Here is a 13161-nt window from a genome sequence, read left to right as displayed (position 1 = left end):
CGAAATTTTCTAGATTAAATAAATGAACTGATATTAATTGATGGCTAATGCCCTCGAACTCTTTTTTGGGGACATTTATTATCGAAGAACAAATACGGGAGAAACAGCACATGGTCGCTTGTGCGCCTCGCCGCAGAATTATCATCTATGTCAGGAATGCAGATTAATGGAATAATTGCTCGAGGTTTTTCAGGGCGGTGAGCAGACTGTCTACAATCATGCTGAAGACATTAGCGCTCTATACAGCTATTAAACAACAAATAGTCTTTGTATGAAGGTCTGCAAACTCTGTCAACCAGGGCTGACATGTGCACATCTCTTCGTTTCAGAACATACGCCGTATGATGCGCCATATGGAATAATCACAGGTTCGATTCCGACAACATCGGTGGCTATTGAACTGTTCCAAGATGTATGTTTATACACCTGACTTTGCATTAAATAATGTACCAACATAGTTTTGCCGTGTTCGGTGTTCAAAATTCGGATCATTTGTTGTTCAGCAACAGATGCAGATAATTTGCGTAGCCCAAATAATTCATATGCAGAGAATGCATCATATTTAGACCCTTCAAAATCTAAATCCTGGAAGTTTTTTTTATTGTAATATAAATTGTGTGAATAGTGTTCATTTATAACTTGGCTTAACCTACCACCAATTAAGCAATTTAGAATAAAATGAACTGGTTACTTGTGACTGAATACATTAAACCAAAATTGAAATTGGCCTGAAACTACACTTAATAACAATTGAGTATACAGCCATGACTTAGTTTCCAGCATCATTTGTGAGAAATAACCAGTGCTTAAATGTGAGGTTAATTTGAAAGGAGTGGCTTGAAGAAACTAAGTGTCCCCTACTTTCCTATTCAGCTTATCCAAAATCCATAAAAAATTACAAAATTTTAAGAGTGAAATGACAGATGAAGTGTTAGCCATCAACATGGCCCAAGTTTGAGAAGGTTAGAAAAGTAAAAGGTTTACAGTATGGAATTTGAATAAATGGGGCAGCATTTATATAGGCAATTTGGGGAGTTAAATAAATTTTTCAAACAAAGAAAAGGTTATCATTACTACAATAACTTTCTACAACATACCTAGCCTTGACTCCATACCTGGGTAAATAAGTTGATTATGGGGGGCACCAAGCAAAATATGATCTTGAAAGCATATTTTCAAAATGTACATAAATACAGGATACAAAGTAAAAACTGAATTCCATTACAAATAAATGTTGGATAAGAGACACAAATCTCCAAGATGTAGACAATATGGAAGGTATTCTGCAAGCAGACATGACACTGGGTCAGTCTAATCAGCAGGCCAGAGCATCACTCTGAAGAAGGCTGAAATGTCAGCGATACATTGCCACATTGAATACTAGAATCAGTGTCATAGCCAACTGATTTGAATACTGCACCAGTAGTGACATACTGAAACTGTACTGAACAAGCACAGTAAGTAGTACAGGCAGTCCACATTCTTATGAATAGCTTGTAAAGTAAGTCCTTATTCCCGTAAGTGCAATGTTATAATTGGAGGGTTACATTCCCAGACACCCAAAAAATACAATACAGTTTTATTGCCTGATATGACACATACAAGCTACAGAAACACAGTAAATTACTACACATTTCATAAAAGCATACAAACATTTTTTGAAGAAAAACTGTTCATACATCTCTTCCTGTGAGCCAGGATCAATGGGGTATAAACCACAAAACAGTTAAAAGACAACAAAATCTTCACAAGATACATACCAACACAGAGCATGAGGTGTAAGGAAAACTGACTCATGTAATTTTCCTGGTTTCACTGACTGGCTGTGCGACACTCCAGCATTTGCATTTTTGTTAATACACGTTTCTGTTCAGTCAATTTTGGATGACAAGCGAAGCAGAAGATATGCACGACATCACGTAAGTCCTCATGAGCGAAGCTCGAAATGTAAATCTCCTTAAAGTGAGGACTGACTGTACCATACTACACTGCTGCTTGCAAGAATGGAATAATCAGCACAGCTGTCTACTGGTCAAAACATTCCCCAATGCTCGTTTATTATAAAAGTAATTACAATTCTAAAAACCATTACCACTGTATATAAGTACATAGAACTTTCAGGCCACACTATTACCAGTTCATTTTAAATTAAAAAACAAAAACAAAGTTATGATCTCAACAGTGGCATGCCTCTACAGTTCATTACATACAATATGAATTTCTATTAGTAATTTGAAAAACAAAATTCAGGAAATACAATTTCTTTTAGTTATCACCAGCAAAAACAGCAGGTTAGTCAAGTCTTGCTATGATCCACTGCACATACTACACCTCAACACATTTATTAATTAATTTTCTGAAAGTGAACATGTTAATATAACCTTTTTACGAAGATTTCTGTCTTCTGGGTTGTTGCGCTGTGTATTCTGGTAGATGTTTACCAAAGTTTCAGTATGTAATGTATCGCCCTGATGATGGAGGCAGTATACGTTCGTAAACATATACCAGACTACACAGCGCAACAACCCAGAAGACAGAAATCTTCATACTCACCGCTGTGAAATCCTCAAATCTTACATGATCTTTTTACATTTGAGAGTTCTGTGATTACACAATATTAAATAGGATTAGCAGCTGACAATTTTTCAACAGTAAAGACTGTTGTAAGAGCACAACTGTTTATTGTTTATTTTATTAATTTTTTATTTTTCTTTGGCCAGTTGAGTGTTTACAGTAGACAAAATAAGTGAATATCTGCCATTACAGGAATATATACTGCTACATTTATGTTTAATCTAGACAAAGAGGATTTTTGTGCATGTTTTGCATGTACAAAATAAACGATGATAAAAAGAATGAAAAACAATAAAACAAGATATCAGTACATAAATATAGTACAAATACAATATTTTGTTTGCAGATATACTGATATGTGGCATCTGCAATTTATAAATTTACCAGCAACCCAGTAGTAATTCACAAATAAAACTCAGTAAGTAGGATGAGGAGGAAGATTCTTTGTGATGGAGAATAGGTCTCTACCCTCCATGAAATTCATAACAAAAATATTTAATATTTAATCAATTTCAGTTTGATTGCACATTTCAAACCAGAACTCCTGCATTAATAATGTACTGTGTTCACATGAATTCATGTATTGGAATTATTATATGAAAACCTTGAACATGAGATGAACCCGATATTCAGAAATCATTGAATAGAAAAAGCCGAGTGTCGTAACATTATAACAATATTTCTGAGGTCCTTGCTACCTCCATAATCAGGGTAATGAGTAATAACATGTTTGCAATCAATTAATTCCACAGTAAATTCAAATAAATATCAAGACATTATAAGCAGTTTGAAAATAGTTAATGTATGTGGAATTTATTCAGTGTCTTTGTTATCCCTGTTTTCTTCTTTGCTTTAGCATCTTGCCATGTTTTCTTCTGGCGAGAACTGCAACATGATATCCTCAAAGCAGGGAGATTCGGCCTGTGGTTGACCACAGTAACTGTAAGGTGACTATGAATTTTATAGCCCAATAGGTAAATTGTGGCATAAAAACCGCCAAAGCCAGAGGTTGCACATCAATGTAATGAGTGCTGAGTACACTTACAAAATGCCTTAGAATGTAGAAGTACTGTGAGTGAGCTTATGATGGTGAACACAAAACAAATGCGTGGGAAGATCAAACCAAAAATGTACAGGTAAGGGGTTTAAGGCACAGGAAGAAATGTTATAAAAGACAAGTAAATGTATAATTTCCAAATGTCAGTATATAAGTGCTCCTACCTTTCTGAAATTCAGTTTAAAAGTTATTTTATGTTTGAAAATGAAAAACATTATTATGACTACAAGTGTATCACACGCAAAACCATCTAGTCTTTAACAATAATCTTCAGCTATCAGTTCTAGAATGACAGAAAGGAGCAATGACAATTAGATCCACTTTCACCACTGATATTAAACGTAAGTTTCAAAGTGGTATTTTTGACTACTGCATCATTAAATTAAATTTGTATTAGATGGTCTATTAAATGTAATTGTTCCCAAATATAAGTTCCCTAGTTCATTCAACATTCTGATAAATACAATAATTCTTCTAAAATAGGGAACTCAGATGAGTTCCCTATTTTCTGGGGTGCGGAAATTTGAATAGTCCAAGCAAAAACCAAACATGGTATCAGAAAGGGATAAGAAGAAAAATTCAATTTTCTCATTCATCAACTTCCATTTTCTCTTCATCATAGACAAGAGAACAGACTTACATTCAAATTTTAAAACCAAATCGACTAAAAACATCACTTGGAAGTAGTAATAATCTGGATTAACAAACTGGATATGCAAAAAGAAAACATGGTTCTGAGTCAGAAATCTTAAATTTTAGAATTTTTATTGAATATTGGCCAACTAGTAAGTTTTACTTCTTCACACAACCATGCTAACATTTATCACTGTTTTTTAACAAAAACTTTATTATGGTTAACATGCTAAATACTGGTCACAGCAACTTTATCTACCACAGTGACATTATACAGTAGATTTCTGTGTATGTTCTGAAGATGATTTATTTTCAATACTGCTGACTGCACTACTTACAATCCATCCGTGACTCAAAACGTCTTTTAATGGCAAGCGTAGCAAAGAATTTGTTACAAGTAACTGAAAAGAAAAAAAGCTTTGTTTATTAATAACATACTTCATTCATGTAGTGAATATAAACACAGACAAGGCATCAGGAACAAAACTGGAAGACTCCCACATGGGAGGAGGCCAAGGCCCAAACATGGGCTGTAGTGCCATTGGATGGATGGTGTGTAAATATCTAGGCTAGTGTGTCATTTGCCAATCCCTGTACATGGAATACAACTAAACTTGAAGATTTCTGTCTTCTGGGTTGTTGCGCCTGATGACGGAGGCAGTATGACCTCCGAAACGTTGGTAAACATCGACCAGACTACACAGCGCAACAACCCAGAAGACAGAAATCTTCATACTCACCGCTGTGAAAACCTCAAATCTTACAACTCAACTTAATACTACATCTTCTTCCCACCTAAAGACGAAGGACAAGTAGACACAGTCAGACAGCTAACACTAAAGTTTTCCCACGTAACTGTTGCCTGGGAACCAGTATACCTTGGCAAGGACCAAACCAAGGGTAGTTGCAGCCAACCAGTGATGTGGTGCAATGGCCAGTGCGCGAAACCCTGACTTGTGTACACGCTAACCTCATCCAGTGAAAGTGTCAGATTTGACTAAGACCCACACCACATTAAAAGTGGTGGCAGCAGTCAGATTAGAGACCTAACCCTAGCCATATCACAGTACCCCTAGAGAAAATAATTAGAAATATATCACTGCATATATAATTAATTCCTTTATTAACTTGCTGACTATATGCTGATCATCTGATGTAAGAAACAGACACTGCCTGTGATAAAAACTTAGTACTGAAGATTTACTGGTTGTTATAGCTAAATTAGACTTCGAAATACACTTGCAATTGGTAAGGACATTTTGAAACACAGTACTAACAATTCTCTGAAGGTTTGGACAAGGATTGATTCATCACGGAACATTACGTTGAGCACTGTTCCTTGTCTGAGATATATTTTATATACATGACATTTCTGGAGTTGACTCTACCCATGTCTTAAGATAATTTGTCATCTGGTTGTCATGATACTGACAGTTACGTTATTGTTATTATCATCATAGGAGCAATACCTTCTCTCCCCCCACAAGCGCCTACATGGCGTATAGTGGGACAGCTTTACTTTACTTTATCATCATTATTAGTGACAACAGTTGGGATCAAATGTAGGACCTTCAAAATGCTAGGCTTGTACGCTAACCACTGCAGTGGTACTGTGAAACAGAAGCCATATATTGCACTTACTCTGCGAATGAGGTCTTTGGCACCTTCAGATACATGAGATGGAAAAGAATATTCAGCCCTTCCAATTCTACGGTAGGTTTCTTCATATGTTGCAGCTTCAAATGGCGGCTTTCCAACAAGGCATTCATAACACAACACGCCCAGGCTCCATAAGTCAACCTTTTCATCATGCAGCTGACCCTGGACCATTTCTGGTGGAAGGTAATCCAAAGTACCACACAATGTGTCTCTTCTGAAAAAAGAAAAGTCACTTTGATAAACCACACTTAATCATGAATTGCCCTATTTTCATTGCCAAATGTTAACATAAGTGTAGATTTAGCAAGGAGTAAAACTGCGTTTGCTAGACCCGTGACGAAACTCAAAGCTAACACTATTCCAATTACAATCAGTAGATGGAGATTGAAAGAAATACTCATTATGTAGTTAAAATATGTTACTAACATACAGATTATACAAATTATGCATGTTGTTTTGTATGCTGGTAAGACAGGTCTTCAACAGATGAAGATAATGTATTGTAAAAATTTGAAAGCAGTCCCAAGACAAATATTAATAGCCAGAATGAAGGCTATTACAAAAGATATTTCATGGTTAAAAGTTCTAGTAGTACAACGGTAGTTTCTATAAATGGCTGTTTTAAACTCATAGCTCAGATGTGTGAAACAAGAAACGTATTAAAAACTTCGGTGGAGAAACATCTTCTAAGACGAAGAAGGAAAGGGAAGATAATCTTGAAACAAACCTTTCAACTGAGTTAAAGGAATTGGTTCAGAATCCAATTGAGTTAGATGGACAGTCAGTGCTAACAATTATCATGTGAATTGCATATCTGTGTGAACATAACATGAACCTTACATCAAGTTCAGATTAATATTTGTAAGTTTTCTTTAAAATGGCTCAACATACAAAGAAAAAACCTTAACAGATTTTTAAAACTAGTAACATAAATGCATATACATTTCTTGATACAGTGCATATTTAATGAAATGGATGAACAGTATAAATTTCTATGCAGTGTCTGATCTGTATCAGCTTTGAAATAATTTTTTTCTATGGGATTTGAGGTTCTCACACCACCAGAAGACAGCCATCTTCAATTTTCTCTGCAATATATGAAAAGGGTAAGACAAAATAGGTTGGAAAATATATGCACTCCTTTCGCTATTTACCAAAGTAAACAAAGCTGGTGACTGAGTTAAAATACCAGGGATACACTTTGAGACAACTACTTATTTTAATTCATCTTATGAGAACTGTGACTTGCCTTGATGATGGGGAATGAACTGACCAACCGAAGTCTGCTATCTTTATTTCTCCATTAAGACCAAGCAGCAGATTTTCTGGCTTTATATCTCGATGAATTACTTTCTTACTGTGACAGTATCTCAGAGCATCTGCAATCTGTGCAATGTATTTTGCAGTCCTGAAATTCACAAAGCATTTTTTAACAGAATGCTTTTCCACTTATTTTTATATAGTTTATCTGATGACAATGTCAGGAGCTCAGACTATTTTGTGACAAATTATAGGATTAATGAATTAGAAAGTCTCTGGAAAGAAGTGATTACGGCTCAAGTTACGGTTAAGTTTCATGGTTTTCCTCAGTCCCTCCAGGAAAATTCTGAGCTAGTGCCTTAAATTAGGCCACAACCACTTCCTTTAACATCCTTTCCAATTCATTATTCATTATTATCCTCATTCAATACTATATAGTCTGAGCTACTGAAAAAGGTTCATAAAATAAACTATAAATAAATAAATAAATTCAAATAGAGCAGTGTTATTTTCTTCCATTGCTCCTCTGTTTCCATGGATTACAAATATGAACTTTACCATATATATGTAAGCATTTTAATGACTTATTAATTAAAGTTTTATCAAAATCTGACCACTGATGCCAGTTTGTGGGTAGACAGACTACCTTTTCTTTCAGTAGATAAAATAACAATAAAATACCGTGAGCAACTTGAATGTCAGAAACTTTTCAACACCATGACTTCTAAGGAACATGGCATGAATGCTAATATACCATAAATTCCTTGAACAGGACAGAAAACAGGAATGAAGACAAAAAAGATAATATAACTCTTACTAACCTTTCTTCAGTAAATCTTTTGTTTGGTTGTATTTGAAGTTCTTTGAACAATTCTCCTTTTGGCGCAAATTCAAGGATCATATACACCCTACTGTCATCATGGAAGTAACCATACATCCTTAGTATGTAGGGATGTCTGCAAGTGGTATTAAATTTAATTACTGTTATGACACCGCATTATAAAGGCATCTTCAAAAACTACAACAGTTATTACTAAGGCAACAGCATATCAACATAGAATAGCGGTTCTAATAATTTTCCTACTTATATGCTTTAAAGCAGCATTAATATTTTAATAAGACGTACTCAGTTCCAGTAAATATTCCCTTACCAATACACACTTTGCTTCCTATGACAGGCCAGAGATTCTAACACAGATTATAATAAGGGCTAACTGGATTGACATGTGCGAAGAGACCCACTCAATTGATAAAACCTGGTACACTTATAAAAAGGAATGCATTACTATTTAAATTAAAAGTTTCATACAAATAACTGAACTATGAGGTACTTTCATCAGTATTTAACAGAATTAATACAACTACAATGCTCATCATAAGAAACAACGTCTGAGATAGGAGATAGGGATTAGCTCTATCTAGTGGGCCCAACTGTGTAGGAACCTGAAGACGGAGATAGAGTCCCATCTCCGAAATGTCGTTTTACATTTTACTAGACGATGGATAATATCCAAGGAAATTTTTATTCAAATGACTCTTCACCATCGTCAAGAAGTTTTAGATCTGAGATTTAAGGTTTTGATGGTACTTTCAGGATTGCCTTTGGCCTTGAAGATGGAGGGGACGGGTTCTTCGAGAATGCTGTTAACCACCTACAAAACTAGACAGCATCAGAAGCAAAAGGGTTTCAATCTACAAGTACAAAGTTGAGTTTCGTATAGGAACACACCACAGTATAAGACAAAGTTAATAATTCATGCCAGATGCACTATAAGGTATTTAACTTAATGTTATGCGGTGTAAAAATGATGTCAATTTGCTTTCTTGATATTAAAAAAAATTCTATTATGAATTAGTTACTTAAAAACAAGTCTATGCAATTTTTGTATTATAAATTTAAATCATACTGTAAACGGCCTTTTCGCACAAGATGTTAACAGTTAAATATAGAGAAAACTGCAAAGTATCATAATGGAAACAAAGTAAGAAGATAATACCTCAGATGTGACTGTATCTCTATTTCCCTTTTCAGCTGATGTTCAACATTTGCTTTCTGAATCTGGGATTTGAATAGAACCTTTAAGGCAACAATAAATTTAGAACTCTTTTCTCTCGCAAGGTATACATTGCCAAATTTTCCCTTTCCAAGAGCTCGTCCAATGTCAAAGTCTGCTAAAGTCCACTTTTTCCTGTAAAAACAAACAGAATGTATCAAAAATAAAAAGATTATATTAGCAGAAAACAAAGTTCTTACCAGGCATCAAAGACACGAAGTGAGCACATGCTGTTGGAAAAATGGTGCCGATAGACTTGCTCGATGCAGGGTTGCCACAAACCTTCAATTTGTAAAAAAGACGCAATATCTGCGAAGCGCAATAAAGCGAGGTATGCCTGTACTCCATTGAACACACCTCTCCAGTCTTGTTATAGTGTACAGGGCACAAAAACAGCATAACTGCTACTGCCCCTTTCCTGAAACCAGGAATTACAACTTTTCCTTCTTTCAGCCTTTATTGCTGATCACTCCACTTACTGAAAGCTCATAATATTTATTAGTGATGAAAATACTGTTCTTGGCTGCAGCGCTATCCAATGGACAAACTGTTCGCAGTACGACATCCATGTCAGTAAGCAACATAAAATGGACAAGGTGGCAATGGGACAGGTTTTTCTTAAGTCCTGGAAACTGGATGGTATAATCAGTACATAGAGGATGTAGTAAATGCCACTATCATGTATACGCTATTCATCGCCCTGATGACGGAGGCAGTATGACCTCTGAAACGTTGGTAAACATCGACCAGACTACACAGCGCAAGAACCCAGAAGACGGAAATCTTCATACTCACCGCTGTGAGAACCTCAAGTCTTACATGTATACGCTAGTTTTTAGGTGTTCTTTACACACTGGTGTGAGCAAAGAACACAACCTGGGCCCATCCATATCTGTCTTCCTAAAAACTAGCCAACCCACACAACTACGACAATTTTACACAAAGGCGACTGAGGTCACTGTTAAAATAATAATGTGGCTCACCTATCATTTTGTTTTTGTGACTCATTTTTCGCACAAGCGTTGTTCTCCGTAACACCTACAGTTTTTTGAGATACAGATTTTACATTAGAATGACTTGCTGCTGCGGGAACTTCCTTCAATGGGAGATTTTTTCCATTTGTACAGGTTACCTCTACAGGTTTGGATGCTTGGGTCACCTTTGTCATGCAAGGAACATTTTCTATTGTCACTTTTGTGTCTTGATTATCTCTTGAACGTACACTGAAAAAGATCAAAAACAATCAGGAAACAGATGATAGACATCAGAAATAAATATATAGAACACCTAGAATTTCAAATATAAAAGTTACAATAAAATATGAAGTCCTTTGCGGTTCCTGCATGTCTGAATATTTTCCACTTGTTGGCGCACTGTAAAAATCATTGATGAATATTATCCTGGCAATGTTTTGACTACAGATGCCCAACTTCATGGATGCCAAGGATAACAAGGAAACTCTTGGACTTCTTGTAACGAAGCTTCATGTGCCTTCTACACCAAACAGTAGCGAAGCACTAAAGGTTTGAATTACACAAGCAGTACAGCGTGCTTAACAGGATTTAGAAAGAAACAGACAACTATTAGGGCACCTGCCATGTTATGAAATAAGCACACACAGAGCAACTGCAAAATAAACTTGATCTACTCTGTCATTTGATAAATGTTTCACGTTCCTGCCTTCGATTAAACTGAATCTCTATGTATCCAAGAAGCTGTGAAGACACAAAATTACCTTCTACTCAGTATAAGTACTGTATGTGCATGCTAGAAAGCATATTTCAGGAAAGTTTACAACTTTTGTAAAAAATTGTACTGGCACATATAAAAAGAATGAACAACACATTAGGACAGCTATTTATATATTATATAACTACAATATCTTCCTCTCAGAAATAAAATATTTTGTGGTACAGCTGCAACAGCAAAGTGGCACAAAATTGTGTCGGTTGTAGAATGTCACTGCTGTACCATAATGCTCAATTTAATAATAGTCTGAATCAATAAAATCTTCTCGGGCAATCAGCCGCGTCAACTGTTTACCGTAGTACCCGTCAGGCGACTTTCGAGGTATCCAGTCACATCAGAACCCTGAAATGTTGGTTTACTATGGTAACCAGTTGATGCAGCTGATTGCCCGAGAATATTTTATTGATTGTACTCGCCGTGAAAGTCTCAAATCCTATAATAGTCTGAATGTGAACTAACATGGGTTTCTGTGTGTGAAGAGTGTGAGTTGTTCCTTGGGTCACACTTTTAATACAGGCTGGCTTTGTAGTTTGCTTTACTGACTTAACAAGAGGCTGATGTCTATTGAGAATCAGTTTGGAGCAAGGAACCTTGGCAACTTTTGGCTGTGGTTTGTTTTCTTTGTTACTCATAATTAGAAACTACTTCACCTGCAACACAAGAAGAGAACAAGTCAAATACCAATTTTTGATTTATTTAATGACAGTTTTTGAGTATACAGATTATAGTATCAAATGGTAGGATGATTGTGAATCATTATTTGAAGGGGTTTCAGAAGGAGTGATATCCTACTGTAAGGTACTATCTCAACATCTGACTGAACTGGGAAAACTTTGAAAAACCTGTTAAGACAATTCATTTCCAAGATGCCCAACTATAAAAGAGGAATGTTAACCATTAAACTGTTGTGTTCAGTTAACAAGCCACATAGAAGATCTCACGTAATGGGCAAATTAAAGTTACTGTATTTTCTGGGTGTACTCAGATGTAAAAGGAAAAGGGGGGGGGGGCTGCTGTACCTATGGGCTGTGGCATGCAAATTTTAGTCCACTTTTCCAGGAAAAAGTACATCTATTACACAATAATGAATAATAACAATATGATACAAGGCCTTCAAAGAGCACTAGTTGTTGGGCTAAGAAATTTTTTGTTGTAATGGATTCTGAACATGTATTACCATCACCACAAATGTTCAACACTGAATACTGTCCTAACAAGGAATTAAATATGACAATTACAGCATGGGTTCCATAACACCACATTCATCCTAAATGAATTTGTCATGTTACTGGACAGACTTTTATGGTATTGTAATTAGAACTTTGTCTGTGCCTCTCATTTCCTTTAAGAGGATTGAATAGTTACAGACTAAAAATTTCATTAAAAAACATATACTCAGAATAAAGTTATATTAGCTGTGCAAGATCTCTTAAATAAATGTCTACATGATTCACTTCTCTCAACATTGTCCATATGTCACAATTCTGATTTTCTTCTGAAAAAATACTGGAAATAGTGGAATTCCCCAGATAATTATAGCATATGTTAATCACCAAATGCATACAAACATGAAAACCTTGTATTTTAAAGTGCTATGACAGCAATAAAAGATCACATTGCAAAGCATGCTGAAATTAATTTTGGTCATGAACACGAACATTTATATGCTAAAACTTACATGTATAATTCACTATTTCAATGAAATAAACAACATGCACAGAAATCCGGAACACCGTAATCCTTCGAATTGTCGGTGGGGGCTTTAACCTTACCAAATTTACAAATGCATTTTTATTTCAGTATATACTGCTAAAGGTTAACAATGCTTCTTATCAAACCTAACAGTTCTGAGCAAATTTTACCAACGCATTAATGAAATTCATGAATGTAACACATCCTCATATTAAATTAAAACAATTCAAACAAACCGTTAAAAGCCACTGCTGAACGCCTGGGTTTTAAAACATCTGCAAAGAGGAATGGTCGGTTCGCTATTGGTTTAAAATAACGTGCCAGTGTTGCCAAATGCCAAATTGACTATGATTTCAACATTGTCTAATAAAACAACGCAATGTACCATTAATAATTATGATTTACCTTAATTAAAGTTAATTAAAACTACTTAACCTAATTTATAAGTTAAAAGTGGTCATGTTAGAGATTCAATACCTTTTC

General features: G+C 35.4%; 1 protein-coding gene and 1 long non-coding RNA gene across 4 annotated transcripts; one reads left to right on the top strand and one right to left on the bottom strand.

Moving 5' to 3' along the window:
* The first annotated feature begins 65 nt into the window (after window positions 1-65).
* On the top strand, window positions 66-9149 carry LOC110834667 (uncharacterized). 2 transcript variants are annotated; one of them, XR_015533880.1, is made up of 4 exons: window positions 66-197; window positions 330-412; window positions 2921-6106; window positions 8778-9149. It is a non-coding gene; the product is annotated as an uncharacterized LOC110834667 (long non-coding RNA). The 2 variants fall into 2 exon arrangements; XR_015533879.1 differs by having other exon boundaries at window positions 330-1457.
* On the bottom strand, window positions 1563-12991 carry LOC110834665 (aurora kinase C). 2 transcript variants are annotated; one of them, XM_022074072.2, is made up of 8 exons: window positions 12915-12991; window positions 11446-11636; window positions 10221-10460; window positions 9181-9372; window positions 8005-8139; window positions 7173-7331; window positions 5906-6137; window positions 1563-4665 (listed from the first exon to the last, which is right to left on the bottom strand). In XM_022074072.2, the coding sequence occupies exons 2-8, from the start codon at window positions 11616-11618 to the stop codon at window positions 4534-4536; spliced, it is 1263 nt and encodes a 420-aa protein (XP_021929764.1). In that variant the 5' UTR covers window positions 11619-11636; window positions 12915-12991; the 3' UTR covers window positions 1563-4533. The 2 variants fall into 2 exon arrangements, with proteins under 2 accessions (XP_021929764.1, XP_021929765.1); XM_022074073.2 differs by lacking the exon at window positions 12915-12991 and adding an exon at window positions 12665-12888.
* Window positions 12992-13161: the final 170 nt, after the last annotated feature.

Source organism: Zootermopsis nevadensis, unplaced genomic scaffold (assembly GCF_977971745.1).
Source record: "Zootermopsis nevadensis isolate Lab colony 2312 unplaced genomic scaffold, Znev_1.0 Znev_ptg000007l, whole genome shotgun sequence".
In the NCBI taxonomy this organism is placed as follows: domain Eukaryota; kingdom Metazoa; phylum Arthropoda; class Insecta; order Blattodea; family Termopsidae; genus Zootermopsis; species Zootermopsis nevadensis.
The sequence above is the reverse complement of the archived record's forward strand: the minus strand, read 5'-3'. Positions and strand labels throughout refer to the sequence as shown.

Coding starts and splice junctions, on each gene's coding strand:
- LOC110834665 (XM_022074072.2), bottom strand. CDS start 11,618: ATGAGTAACAAAGAAAACAAACCACAGCCAAAAGTTGCCAAGGTTCCT. Junction 10,461..11,445: donor CTTCACACACAGAAACCCAT/GTTAGTTCACAT, acceptor GATCTTTTTCAG/TGTACGTTCAAGAGATAATC. Junction 8,140..9,180: donor GAGATACAGTCACATCTGAG/GTATTATCTTCT, acceptor TACCACTTGCAG/ACATCCCTACATACTAAGGA.